Genomic DNA, 15,078 nt, shown 5'->3' on the forward strand with positions numbered 1-15,078 from the left:
CCCCCTGCATTAGGCTCCCTTTTGCTGTCTGCTGCTGCTCTCCTGCCTGCCTTGGCCCTGGACCATCACGCTGCCTATTTAGGTTGGGCATGGTGACTCTGTGGGCTGTCTCCTCTCATAAAGCTTGAAATGTAAATGCGAGGAGAGGCCACCTGAAACAGGGCAGCAGGCTGCGTCACCTAAACTCACTTGTTCCAGCAAACAGACGTGCAGGGCATCTCCCTCTCCAGCCCAGGGGAGCCGCTTACCCAGCGATTGCATACAGCCTTCCCCGCAGCACGGTGGCTCCCACGTAGCAGCGGGGGGTTGTCATGCTTGTTACAGTTGTCCAGGAATCAGTGCGAATATTATAGGCTTCCACGGAGGAGAGATGTGCCGTCCCATCGAACCCACCAACTACATAAATATGGTCATTCAGCAGAGCCACTCCAGCCCCTGGAGAGAGAAGGCGGCACAGTTACACCCATGAGCGACACCATCAGCACCGTGCCTGGGGCTCGCTGTTACGAGGCTGAACTAAGTCAGGTCCTCCCTCTTCAGAGGACATTTTCTTATGCTCATATCGCCCACAAAAGTGCTGTCATAACCCAGTCTCTTCTGTTGTTGTTGTCTCCAATACGATACATGAAAACCTGTAACTCTACCAAATGCTGCTGAATCTCTGGCATAAGGGGGACTGAGCAGCACTGCAGCCAGGGCAGCAGTAGCAACATGATGTTCACCTTGGCTGAAAGACACCCCGACTCCCTGAACAGACCAGCACAAGGCTCGCTCTGCTGGTGGGTAGCTGGCCGGGACTCTCTCACCAGAGAGACAGGTTTCTCTGGTGTTGCTGGCTCCCTGGTGTCAACCAGTCCCTGGCTGTTACAACGAGAATGATGCTGCTCCATGTGAAGCTGGAGGAGGGATTTCTTTGACATTGCTCCTCTGGGAGGCAGGGAAATGAAAACTGGTGTCCACTGCACAGTCACAGAGGCATAAGTGGCCAAAGCATCTGTCTGAACAGCTGTTCTCACCCACCCCAGTAAAAGCAATCAATAGTACAGTTGGCCCAACTGGGAATTTATGACAGCAGCAGAAAATAAACCTCTGCCAGCCTCTGTTCCTCATCTGCAGCCCCCTTCAGGTAAAGCACCTGAGAACGCAAGTAAGATAACAATGCACTTAGTGGCCTTCGGTGCTCTTGCCAAGCCACTCACAGATCTCAGCCACTGCTGTTGCGAGCTGCATCTTGAGAGCAGATTAAACCGTGTCAGGCTGTTACCATCAACATGTTGCACTGATGAATATCCTGAAGGAAACAAGCCAGCTACCCTGCAGCTCTGGGGCACCAATCTGTTTCTTTTACAAACAGGGTATAAGAGATTTTCTGTTCCACTAAATGCAACCTCACTGTCTGTCCTTGCTGAGAGCACCAAACAGCTGGGAATGGCCAGGCTGCCCCGATGGCCTCTCTGATAGCTTCAGTGAGGAAGACTTTGGCTGAGAAGAGAGACCAGACCAAGGCCTAATCAGGGAGGTTGGGTCTAGCAATGCAATACGGCCATTGTTTCTGAGGGGTGGCCTACCTCCAGAATCTGTCCTAAGAGATGAAGAGAAACAAGGAGGAGACAATCTCTGTGAATAAAGGCAAGATTACTTTTAGTCTTGGTCTTTCTTGGAATTCAAAGACCCGCAAGCAGAGAGCTCTAGAAAGACTGTCAAAGCCTCGGGGCAAAAGAAGTCCTACAGGGTCCAAGGTCACCAGGATGGATGGACTGGAACTGATACCAGGATGGAGGTTGCAAGTGCAACTGGTATCTAAGCTACTAGTAGTTTGGGGTGTTAGTACTACAGAGTGGCAGCACAAAAACCTGGGCCAAAAAATGTTCTCGGGCACACCCCAATTTCAGGCCTCAGTGCTCCAGGTCACAGCACTGAGGAAGGAACCTGGCTGAGTCAGTGCCAGGCTCAAGAGCCTCACAATGTTCCTGCTCGCTTGTGGCACTGAGGAGCCTGCTCTGTGGGCTGAGGCATTGTTACCAAAAGCCTCCGAGTTCTGTGGGAAGCTGTCATGGACCTGGGAAATGCTTCTTATAAAAGGCTTTCCCCTTGAACTCTTTGCTTTTGGTCTTGCCAGAAGCCATCTTCTCTGGTGCACACAACAGACCCCCTGGGGAAAGCCGTCTCATCCTTAAGCCTTCTAGAGATCTGTGGATAGGTCTCGCATGTTGCCTCTGACATAGGAAAACCCACAGATTTTATCATGTGTTTGTATGTGGGGTCTTCCTGGATGCGGAAGGCGACCAACTTCTAAATCAATCCATTCTTGGCATATGGGAAATACTTTCCAACCCATACTTAACAGGAATAGCCCTGTCACAGGAGTAAATATTTAAAGCTTAGGGTTTTGGTGAATGCCACTGCAGGCACAAGAAAGCTTAAATGCTTTTAGAACAGAGACCAGTTTTAACTGAGTAACCAGCTCTTGTCCCTAAACAAGAATGCTGCAGCAGAGAACAAACAGAAACAATGCTGCCTATGCTAATTGTAAAGGACATTTATTGAAAGAACTAGAGAAAAAGCAACTTCAAAAGGGTTTTGAAAGAGAGCTGTAAGCACAGCAGAACTACTCCATTGAGAACCACAAAGCTGTGGAGGCACCGAGCATCTTGCCCATCCACACGCGGCTGAGCAAGGCCACAGCTGCTCGCTAGCATGGCCATGAAGATCTGGGGCAGGCGGCCTGAGGCGCAGTGCAATAGCAGAGTGCCAACACTTGAGCACACAGGAGCTGCACAAGCCCCACAGGAACTCTGAGAAATGAATGAGAGCTGAGACAGAAAGTTACTCCAAAAGTAGGATTTAAACTATATTTTTCACCTAGATACAGCTGCCAAACGTAAAGCGCGGGGCACAAAGCAGGAAAGACAAACTAAGAGTTGGTGGCAGGTAATTAATGTGTGACTGCACCATGTTTCTAGTCATTACCATACGACTGTTGCAGCATGACACTGCTCTGGCAGCGCTGCTCTCTGCGTTAGTGCTGCCCCAGGAGCTGATGCCCAGCAATTCACAAAGCGGAGTGCAGATGAAGGAGGGCCTGCCAGAGCACTCCTGCCTTTGCTGTATCCTGTGCAGCTGACGAGCACCGACTTTGCAAACTGTCCCATTATCGTGCACTATGGTCTGTAGTTTGTTCCTTGCTAGCTTTTCTCCAAGCTGTGCACTGTTCCTAGTTATGGAAGTCACACAAGACTTCCTCTCCCTGCCTGTAACCTCCAACGCCCCTCCCCACATTCCTCTATACACGTTAGCATGGGATGGAGACATCAGGCATGCAAAAATTAATCTTTCTCTTGGGGAGTTAAGTCAGCATGTCCTAAAATCATCCCCTCTCAAAGCCAAACCACCCACTGGGGCCAGTCAACATCTTCCAGGGCAGCAAGACAAGCCAGCAGACTGCTTCCTCAGTGCAGCACAAAACATTTTGACCTCAAGGCACTGTGGGCTCTTACCTGAGCGCTTAGTGGCCATTGGTGTGACATTTGTCCAGTGTCCGGTGTGGGGATCATACCTCTCTACAGAATTCAGTATGTTCAGCCCATCATAGCCACCTGAAACAAAATACAGGAGCAAACCATGAGCCTGACGTCTGGAAAACGTTTTCTGTGTAGAGAGCAATAACATGCTTGGTGCATCCTTAGCACAGTGTTACACCGCAATCAGCACAACTCACAATACGCTGGGGCTGGCAGAACAAAGAGGATCTCTGCAGCTTGCAACGCCAGACTGGAGCCAGCTCAGAGCAAGCTCTGCCCCTGCACTGCACAGGGCCGTGCTGGGAAAGAGCATCACCTCTCCAAACCAGTACAACCAGGTTAGCACCGCACTGCCCAAAGCTGCCTCTGAGCATGCTGATGCCAATGTTGATGCCGTCCTGCTAAAGCAGATGTACAGCTTCCAGACCTGGCGCTGGCTCACTGTCTGTGTGCTGCAGCCGCCAGCTGACACTATGAGGCTACACAGTGTATGCTGGGATGTCTCAAAGAGCTGTTTCACAAGAGGATACCCAGAAATCTCATTGTGCAGCTATAGCAAAGGAGCATCTGCCTCGGGGGACAGTGTGAGGAAGAGGAATTTGGGAGAGGGAAGTGAAACCCATAAACCAGTGTCCAATATCTGTGACTCCCCAGGAACAGGACTGTAACAAATGTGGGTACAGTACTAGGCCTGCCTTTTCGGGAGCCCAGAAGGTGTATCTACAGAACAAGCTTACTGAAGTCTTCAGAGTGATATGCCCTGTAGCACTCTCACCGTATTCACAGCTGGCATGGGTCTCTGAAAATGAAACGAGCGCTACAGAAAGGGATTGGAACACATACAGCTCAGGATCCATTTCTGGAGCACTACAGCCAACATTGCTTTGTGTGCAGCAGATGTACCCTCTGTCCTGTGGCTATCTGCTTCATCTCTAGGGCATCTTAGCCACTGCCTAATCTCTGCAAACCTCAGCTGGCACTGCTCATCCCCCGCGCTTCAGCCGTCCCTCAAATGTAGGCTGATTGTGTCCAATTTGCTTCTGACAGCATTTACTGTAGTTCTATGGCAGCTCCAGTCTAAGCCATTGCGATGGTAACGGTGAGAACAGGCTGCATTCGCTGACAGAGCTGTGCAGTGCCCAGTGCAGTGAAGTTACATCTTCTTTTCTAACCTGGACATGACATAATTGGTGCTCCCCACAGACAGCATCTGCACTGTCATTTCTGTAAAAAGCAAGTATTTGTAGAACGCCTAGAGGTCCTAAGGGTACCTACCGAGGCAGTAGATAACTCCGTTAGCTACAACAAGCCCTGCTCCTTCCCGCGCTGTCTGCATGTCTCCCAGCATACTCCACTGATCAATGTTCGGGTCGTATCGTTCCATACTGGTGTGACGTCGGCTTCCATCAAACCCACCAGAAACATAGATCATGTCTGCAACGTTAGACAGAGGTTGGACTCAGCAAGGTAAGTATCAAGCATGCACATAGAGCAAGAAGGCCCTCACAGATGGAGCAAGCCTACAACATGGACTGCAAAATACAGGAACAACTACAGATCTTGGCCCATTCGAAGCTAAGACAAACCCAGCCTCTTCACCCTAGCTCACTGCATTAGCCTGCTGACAGACCCAGCGAACTAAACAAACGTAAAACCCATCTGGCCCTTAAATTTGCTTCTTGCTGATGGATGAAACAGAACATGCACACCCCAGTTATTTTTTTCACGCTGCAGAACATACTGAAACGCTGCCATGCCCAAACCCTGCCTATCACTAGCATCCTGTCAGCACCTCCTCAAAGTAAATGCTTACAAGGTAGTAAACACACAGGTAGCAAAGGAAAGAAGATCCAAAAGACATGTCTGGATCAGCAAGATCAGTCCCTTATACTGGATAACCTAATTCATGCAACGCTTTCACAAATCTGTCATCTACAAAGCAGCTGCATTTTAAAGAGAATTTTCATTAGAATAGATTAACAATCTAAATAAATAATATTTAAACAATATTAATTATTAAGAAGATATTCTAATACAAGCATTAAAGCACAGAATATTTATTATTCAATTCTTGTATTGCCCATTTCCTTCTCATGCCAAGTTATACTCAGAGAACAATCATATCCTCTCTCAGCCTTTGCTTTGCCAGCATAAGCAAGCTGAAGTGTTCTGGTTTGCTCAGTAAAGTACTTTTCTTCTTCCAAGTCTGTCCTAAGAATCCTCCTCTGCACATGCTCCAGTTTCAGCCTCTCTCCAGTGCTGGATGGTTACTGCTGTACTTGGTGTCCTGTGCTCAGTAATACGCGACACTGTCACCACCCCGAGAGCTTCCCACTCCATAATCCCTCATAGAGTTCCTTTCCCTCGATGCACAGACACATGCCCTAAGAATGAAGTGGAGGCAGAGCTCCTCTCAGGATACGTGGGCAAGTTTTCCATTTCTACATCCAAATGATGAGAAGCCAGAATTTCAGACTCACCTCCTCCCTTGGAGCCATCCCACTCTGCACATACCAGCTCAGGGCATTTCAGGACGAGAACGGAACAGGCTGTACTGCCCTGTCAGTACGGTGACCAGGACATACCTCCAAGGGTCGTGGCTCCCGCCAGGCCTCGCCGTACGTTCATCGGAGCCACGGAGTACCAGATACCATCCTCATCTGACGTATAATCCAAGCACTCCACCGAGCTGAGACGGGAGCGACCATCATACCCCCCAATCACATAGATCCGATCATGCAGGGACACTGTAGCAACGTAGCGCCTCTTACGGGTGATGCTCTAAAACAGTACAAAGAATAAAAAGGTCAAGGAGAGGAAATAATACCGATGCATGGAGACCAACTTGTTGTTCTTCCATCCTCTTTTGCTGCTCTTTTGGAAAATGGCCCACTACCACAGAGGCAAACAGCACTATGGATTTAAAGGATACAGCCCTGGCTAAAATGCTTAACGACTGTGTCTGCCTTCCTCTGCCTGTACTCTCTCTCTGCCACGCTCTCTTCTCATGGCCAGGCCTCTTTGCACTGAAATATTTTGCATTAAATGTCATTTATCTTATGCCGCTACTGAATCTTTGATGCATCTCGGGGGTTTGTGTGCCTCCCACTGGCTCCCTGCAGAGACTGTTAATGGGAAAATGTGGAGACTCGGAATATTTGATGAAAATACCTGAAGCTTTTAGCCTCCAAAAAAGAACAGAATTTTGGGACACTAGGTGATACAGGGTCTTCTGTGATTAGCAATTTTAAAGAAGAGGCAGTTCTCCACCGTTTCACACAGATAAAGGTGATTTTAAATTTGGGTAGAAATAGTCCTCAGTGCACGAATTCTCTCTTCCTTACTATGTCCCATTATGCTCAGAAACAATGACACCAGAGAGATCGTGCAGCCTGCCTGAAAGCAGGACTGATTACATTATTCCTATTGACATTTCAATTATCATCACTAACCTTAAAGCTTAACACCCCTTCAATAAGAAACATGATAGCTCTCACTCCCACAACAAGGATGTGGGTCTCTGTAGGCTCATCTGATTAGAAACATGACAGCCACCTCTTATACAAAGCTTACTTAGCAAATCTGCAAACGTGAAGCGGTTTCAGCATTTGCTATGTAAACCTCAGCAACTCTAAAGAATTTATGGCAGAAATTCTAAGCAGAACACAAAGAGGAGCCCAAAAAGGAATGTTATGTAGCTGCTGCTACAGGATCAGTGTTTGATCACAGCCTGTTCAACCCAGCGGTGGTCAAAAATGGTCCCTTACTGGCAAGAAACTCCACTCCTGAGTCTTCGGGTCGTATTTCTCCACAACATCAATAGGTGACTGCTGGCTGCCAAAGCCGCCGATCACAAGCAGGACTTCATTAGCTCCTAGAGCAAAGAGGGAGAGCAAAGTCAAGTCAATCCCTTCACAACCAAAGGGTCACCTCAAGGAAATCACCCGAAGAATCTCTGAGCCTTCCTTGGTGCAACAAGTCACCTCTAAATCTCTGTTTTCATCACTACTCTGAAGCTGGCACCTAACCTGAGTACAGTCACCTGGACTCCCTCTATCCTCAGCGGGGAGAAAGAGAGAGAAACTCTTCCAGAGTGCATGGCAGTAAGACTAACTCAGGTGTCAGGAGCTGTCTGCTGGAGGGCTGTTCCTCGTTAGAGGGACTCTGAGAAGACAAGCTGGCTAAGTTAGGTGCTGAAGTTGGCTTGATAATATCTTCTTCTGTATTCTTTCCATGATTTTTTTTCAAACCTCTTATCACCCCAAGAAAGCTGAAGGAGGATGGCTGCTTCCCTGCAGCCTCCTCACAAAACAGGGCCTTCTCCCCTCGTTTGCAAATGACATCCAGACCAGATGGCACCTTTGTTCACCATTTCACTGACAAAGTCAGGCTGACTAAAGCCTGAAAAATTAATGAAATATTTTCAGAGGAGTTGTCTCTTAAGTCTTATGTATTTTATTTCAAAGTTGCCTTCCCTCTACTTTCTTTTCTCTGAGATTGTCCCTGAATTTTTCTTATTTTCTCCCTGAGAGTTAAATAAGACTTGTGACCTGGTGAGTTTTAACTTCCCTTGTAATGATTGCCATAGTGGTAGGTTTCTATCATAGTTTTGAAAATAGATGAGCATCCCCTGAATCCCTTGGGCCCTTTCTGCAACAGGGAGTTTTACTAGAGTTTAGAACTGCCCAGCTTTTCATTGCAGAAGGACTGAACACGGAGCAACAAAGATTTAACAAGACCCTGTCTGTCACAAAGCAAAACAGCTGCCGCCTCGGATTAAGGAGAATAATATAAAAAATAACTGGGAAGGATTCACAAAAGAGCTCCAACAACAACTAGGAAAGCCTCCTGTACAGTCTGACAGATAAAAGTGCAATCATGTCAGTTTATCGCATAGAAAGTTAATACACAACTTGATCACAGTTTATAAGTGACACATGATAAGAGCATTGCTGATAACAGATGGTATTGAATCAATTAAAAAAGGTAGGGCTGAATCCAGAAGATGAACTTTAGCAATAAGGTGCACAGTTTTTGCCAGTATAATTAAACAATAAAACAGTTTTGTGATGTGCACAAAACACAGTTATCTTCACTGTAACACAGCTGTCTCACCTCGCAGCTCTTTTTGCTTCTGACACTGATACCTGCCTTTTTAGACAGGAAGAAACTCTTCCCACACTTCTTGGACAGCTGCATGCTGAGACAAACACATTCGGAGGCACCAACAACTCAGGAGACTGGTTTTATGGTTACAGCAGAGGCCTGGGATTAAAGGCAACCACCTAGTCCCCACATTGCCACTAAGCAATTGTGCTCTGAAAAAAACGTACCTCTGTCCTTTGCTCCAGTCCCCTTTCTGTACCACTGGGACTGTGGATCGACAACTTACTGCTGTGAAGCACTGCGGTGCAATTACAAGGCACTAGACATGGTGTATAATACAACACCTGCCAATACCCCAGACCTTCTCAGTGTCCTGTCCTTTGCTGCTCACCTAGACGTGCTCTTGTCCTGGGTCCTTGCATCTGACTCCGGAGCTCGGGTCGAAGATGAAATTTCTTCGCTTCATCTACGAGGTCTCTGCACTGCAGACTGCATCGTATAAAAGGCTGAGGAAAAACATGAGTCACTGCTACACGCAATTTATTTTAAGATCACTCATAAGAACTGTCCTAAAGCCAACTCTCATCAGTTCAGACAGCATTAAAATGACTTGTCTGCAGGCTGTGGCTAGTTGTGTCATGGTGCAAATACCACACACAAGGAAATGCAAAGACAACCTAAGACTGGACTGCAGCTGAAAAGAGATGGCTCAGTTCTCGCGCAAAGCCTGGCACTGAAGATTCCATAATGAAAGTAACTATATTGGAAAACTAAGGAAAAGCCACTTTTGCTACATTTAAGCTAGCAGAGCAGAAGTATGTCTGAGAAGGGGGACTGGCAGTGAAACTACACTTGAAATCAGTTTGGCTGGATCTGCCCCATATAATCAACTCCCAGCATGCACCTGCCATCAAAGAAGAAACAAGGAGCACAGCACAACGAAGCAGTTTTGCTGGATCTATTAGCTTGATCCCTGTGCACATGGAGCTACGAAAAGACTACAGAAGCAGTAAGGTCTTCTTTAAAAGAAGCAGGGGGCACTGCAGCCCAAGGACAGTCTTATCTCCTCCTTGCATAATGCCGTGTGATTACCCTGCTGAGGGCCTGGACCAACCTCCCCTGAATGCTCAGTGTTCAGTTCCCTCTGGGTGTTTGGTGCTATATGCTGCTGCAATAAGTTAAGATTTACTTTTACAAGTTCTTGGTGCTTGTGCAAGAAGGCCAGGGTGTTCAGAGCAGATGATGGCACACAGGGCCAACGCTCTACTCTCCATGCTGTCCCAAGATGATGATACTCCACCAGTGTGTGTCATCTCCAGTCCGGAGAGGCCATCCTGTGCAGTAAGAAAGCTGAGGCCCTGTATACACACTATCTTAGGCTGGTTTTGGAACAGATCTAATTGTTTTGGTACCAGTCCCTCTCGTGTTAGCTTCAATTTCAGTTTAAAGTGGACCATAACAATCTGACTAAACACATTTTAGCTCCGGCACAACTTAACTGCCTGTTAGCTGCCCTTATTTAAGAACATCCATAAAAGGCAGCTATATCACATTAGAGATGAATGTTGCTAAATCAGCCATTTATGTAGAGAAGTCTGTCATTCAACATTCAGCACTTGTCAGGTGACAAGGGCTAGTGACCACTGATTACCTCACATCACCATCAAACCAGAATGCTGGATTGAACTTCTCTGTGCCTTCCTTTCAAACCTTGCATGGGGTCAGCATCGCTTCCTGTTTGGAATTAAACTTCCATTGCAAAAGCTTAATTATCTCTTATCATCACCCACATTTTCGTTTGCCTCTGCAACACCCCAGCCACACAAAGAAGCAGCATTAGATATGGCTCTGATTTGTGTGTTGGCCTTGGACCTACACAGCTGCTGTCCTTCTCGTTCAAAGATACCTGCTTGCCATCTGCACCTGAAACAATTTCTGAGGAGCCATTTCCTCCCTAGGATCGCAGGCCAGCAGCCTTCAGCCTAGAGAAGGAGAGCTGCTAGCGCTTACGAATGAAAGGCAGAAAGCACCTGTTAGAAAACTATAACAGATGACAACAGAAAGGTGCTACATATATCAGGAGACAACTAATTGCCCTGGATGGGGCACCCTCCCAGCTGAAAAGTAGGATGCTGTAACTGCTGGCACAGCAAACTACTTCTGAGTAAAACAGTGGGCACTCCAGGTGAACAGGGGCAGCTCCATAGTGTCAGCATCAAAAAGCATCAGCAGAGAAAGCAGCTTTTAACATGTTCTGTTAGGACAGCAGGAGTCTAACATGGCAATCACACACAGATACTGGCTCCCAGCTGTTCTGTGTCCATGCACCCGGGCTGCCGATACCTCGGTGTCGATGACGTCTGTGATGTAGCGGGGGGTGAGAAGCGGCATGCGCACGTACTGCAGCAGTTCTGGCAGTGATGCTTCCCGCTCTTTTTTCGAGTGCTTCACCCAGTTTATAACTGCCTCAAAAACTGGCTCTTCAGAGTCCACCTGGAAAGAGGAGACACACACTGATCAGACTGCAGGATAATATTTCAGCAACTGCTGTGGAACGGACAACTTCCAGGCTATTGACACTGCTTCACAGCTAGCAAGAGAGCAGGACATTTCAAGTAAGAGTTTGTTATGGAAATTCCCATGAGCTGTATTTACAAGCACTATAAAATTCCCTCATTTTCTTTTCCTTAAAACGGCATTTCTTTTTTCCTTACAGCTGAGATCAACAACTGGCAGTACGAGTGCCAGAAAAGTTAAGCTTTATGGTACGCAACAGAGCCAGAAGCTGGGAGCCACCACTTTTGAGAGAGCCCAGTGACAGGCTGTGACTCTCGGGGGAGACGGGGAGCAGGGCAGCTCCCCCGACTTCTCAGCAGAGCAGGAGTTATGGTCCTGCAAAATGCAAAGTACCTTCATAAAGATGATCAGAATCACATTTCCTTTTTACGGAGCAGCTGTAAAAACCCCCTGCAGCCCTGTGCCCATGCACTGCCCCTTTAACAGCCGAGCCATACCAGGTACATTTAAGTTTTTTTTTTTCCTTTCAATCCACATTTAAGAAACTATAAACAACTGGATTTCAGAGTGGTGAACCCCAGGGCATGAATGTTACTGTTCTGACTAGTTTATTTCTCTCTCCATTTTGGACCAGCACATGCTGGTGCTTACACCACTTCCAAAGATTACACTGACTAAACCATCTAAATTTGATACTTTTAGAGAACCTCAGGTGCTTTGGACATCTATGATTACCAAAAGGAAAAGAACTGTAAAAAGCTCTATAACATATTATTTAGGCTTGGTTTTCTTTTTGCATGTCTTCAGATCATCCAACGTAAAAGCAAATCAGACATGAATTTAATGTCATGAGGGCTGTTAACTGTTAATAAATATGAAGATAAAAGGAGATATTGTAATAAGAGGATTGAGCCTTCCCACCGATATATGATTGGTACACTTTGAAGTTCAGTTTGAAGCCGTCTGTTGCAGACTGTTCTGAAGCAGGGAGCCGCAGAGGTTAATTACGTAAGGCAATTCTTCCAAGCCATTGATTTATATTTGTTACAGTGTAATTTGAAATGGCCTCTATTTGAATAACAGGGAAAGGACAATTAGAGCTCACAAAAGGAGAGCAGAGTAGTTTACTGTTTCACATATTCCCCACCTCCTCCTCAAATACGATAATCCCACATCATTTTATCCCCTCCCAAACTGACTGTCCTCTGATATATTTAACAGTTTTGTTGTTCATGAAATAATTTCTGTTTTCTGATAAACGATGAGTAACATTAAACACAGCATCACAGTGAGGACCTGCCATTATACGTCTCGAACAGCCAGGGGATTTTCCGAGGGTGCTCCACATCACCTGTGCACTGGCACAGCAACAGCTAGATTTGCTTCGTTCACCTTCTTAAGCTATTAGAATGAATGCACACCTCACTGTGTGTCTGCAAGGCCTGAATCTGTCCTTCCCATCCACAACGAATTTTACTTCGGCTGTGTGGATCATCTGATTAGTTTGGCTGGGTCGTTCTCAAGTTCCTCATTATTTCCTCTTCGCTGTCCAGAAGCATTATGTCAGTACTCGCCACAACCCACATAAGCTCAAACCCTCACAGCATTAAAGCTGCGGCTTGTTAAACACCAAACACACTCAGCCTTTCTCCACTGCTGATCTCGGCCTGTGCCAGGGTCTTTCACTGCTATCCTGCACGCTCTTTGTCAAGCAGACTTATTAACAAGAGGATGTCAGCTTGGCTGAAGGCCACTTTCAAGGCAGACGTTCAAGGCATACATCAAGAATTCTCCTCTGGCTACCCCTGTATTGGCTTTTCAGGAATTCCACCAGAGAGAATTGGTTTGCTTCTAAGAGTTCATGTTACTGCGAACTCTGAATAGTGATTGCTTCAATCACTTCTTTGAGAATAGAAGCAAACATCAACTCTCGACGAAGTCCATCTCAATAAAAAACCCAAGTCCCCTCCCCATTATCAAGGAACATTCAACTTATTTCAATTCTCAAGAACATACATATTCATAGAAAATTTGGAAAAAAGTATTTGACAGGTTCCAGCCAAATAGTAAATCCTCCAGAAACTAACCTTAAGGGAACAAAATCTGCATATAACTCCCTGAAGATTCAGACTACCCTGCACCATCGTGCATTCTGCTGCTTGTTAAAGTAGAGGTCACCCAAATGCCTGGGATGACACATGCATTCCTTGTGCTGCTGAGTAGCATGCAAAGGTCTACAAATAGAAGTTAAAGTCTTGGGGGTATTTCTGAAATGTAGGCATTGAGACAACATGTCTCTGTAACCTCTGAAAGCTCCTCCAGGGGAAGGAGGAGACAAGGGAACAAGAACTCTGCAGAGGTAGCTAACTGCGATGGCCTTACTTGCAAGAAACACTTGTGTGACAACAAATTCTTACATAGAAGCTAAATGTTACTGATCGATTTCAGATTACATGGCTAAAAAATTAGAAGCTTCCTGGAAATTAAAATTCAAATTCAGGAACCATGTGAGAAGTCCACCCTAGGAGGTTGGACTAATTTCTGACTGGTTTCAACGTTTTACTTCAATGCTTTGCACAGTAACGGTACTTTTCAGGTTTTACCTGAATTTCATCACACTTGATGAGCTTTTCAACCTCTTCTTGATTTAAGAGGATAAACTCTTCATGCTGAACCACCTCTGGAAAATGTTTCTGGCTGAAGACCTCTGCAGCTTGCATTAGATCAACACAATTGTGTGTCTCAGCAAAATCCCGAATGCCCAAACAATTTGATGGATCCAGCTGGCTTTCTAGAAACTCACAGCAAGCTTGTTTCACACCTACGGAAAATTGGAGGGGTGAATAAGCACTGCATGCTTACTATCAATCCACTGCTTTGGAAAGGGCTTCAGAAGAGAAAGTTCCAAACAATAATGAAAATCCAACTCAAATATCATGCTTAAAAATACTACAGAAACACACACATGCAAATATTTCTTTGGTGGGGCGTGAAAACGCTAAATGGTAGACCATGCGTTTGGGCTGTTTTGATCTCTGGCTGTTCTATTTAAACACAAAAATTAAATAAATCTGATACTAGGAAAAGACTCAAACGTGAGTTATACTCAGCTTCATGGATTATAAACAAAAAATGTATATGCTAGTGGATATGGCTACCAGATTTCTAGGTTTTCTCCAATGTCATTTTGATAGTTGCCTGGGATTTGGGATAATTGCCTGGGGTAGCTCCATAGGCGCACGTTCAATGACATCAACCAGTTTGTTACAACCCAGACATACTATGATGGCGGGTCAAATGACATCAAGGATTTGCTTATTATTATAAGTTGACTGAGCTGTAACATTTATGTGCTATACAGCCCACAGCTCCTCCTGGGAATTCTCACGCAGAAATACAGTAGCCCAAAGCATGGAACAATAACCTGTTTCATCACCTTTTTTTCCACCCAAGGCAGTTCCTCTACCAATGAGACCACAGTGCACAGGACAACAGAAATTTGACATAAGTATTTATAAATATCATGCCTCCCACAACATGTCTTCCATTTACAGAAGGTCAGACAAACCAAATCTCTGAACAGCAGCAATTGTGCAATTTGTGCCGGTACTTGGCAATTACCTTTCAGCTGAAGCAGACATGCTGCTGGGAGCAATTCTTGGACGTTTTCTACTGTCACATGAACAGTTTCTGTATATACAAAGTCTAGCAGGATTTCCATGGTGGAGGCTGTCAGTCCCTGGATATCTACGTAGGGTTTATCTTTCTCTGAAAGCTGTAAATTAGAAGGGAGACAAAGGTTTATTTTTCAGTAATGTGATGAAAAAGCCAACAATGCTCAGCAGTTTTAAAAAATGTGATCTGTCAGAGAGGCTTCAACAGAGATTTGTACTTTCTCTTCTTGTGCTCACTGAAAGAATAAGGGGAAGGAGGG

General features: G+C 45.9%; 1 protein-coding gene across 2 annotated transcripts in view; it reads right to left on the reverse strand.

The window, feature by feature from the left end:
• KLHL12 (kelch-like family member 12) overlaps window positions 1-15,078 on the reverse strand; it is a 22,979-nt gene that overhangs the window by 2,401 nt on the left and 5,500 nt on the right. The window contains exons 2-10 of one of the 2 annotated variants that reach the window (XM_009320365.1): window positions 14,766-14,919; window positions 13,748-13,965; window positions 10,971-11,120; window positions 9,019-9,133; window positions 7,289-7,395; window positions 6,107-6,302; window positions 4,797-4,955; window positions 3,498-3,596; window positions 249-435 (exon numbers count right to left, since the gene is read on the reverse strand). In XM_009320365.1, coding sequence (XP_009318640.1) covers window positions 249-435; window positions 3,498-3,596; window positions 4,797-4,955; window positions 6,107-6,302; window positions 7,289-7,395; window positions 9,019-9,133; window positions 10,971-11,120; window positions 13,748-13,965; window positions 14,766-14,919 — 1,385 coding nt within the window. The remainder of the gene's footprint in view (window positions 1-248; window positions 436-3,497; window positions 3,597-4,796; window positions 4,956-6,106; window positions 6,303-7,288; window positions 7,396-9,018; window positions 9,134-10,970; window positions 11,121-13,747; window positions 13,966-14,765; window positions 14,920-15,078) is intronic. The other variant, XM_009320366.1, reaches the window with a different exon arrangement.

Source organism: Pygoscelis adeliae, unplaced genomic scaffold, assembly GCF_000699105.1.
Source record: "Pygoscelis adeliae isolate BGI_AS28 unplaced genomic scaffold, ASM69910v1 Scaffold343, whole genome shotgun sequence".
Lineage (NCBI taxonomy): Eukaryota > Metazoa > Chordata > Aves > Sphenisciformes > Spheniscidae > Pygoscelis > Pygoscelis adeliae.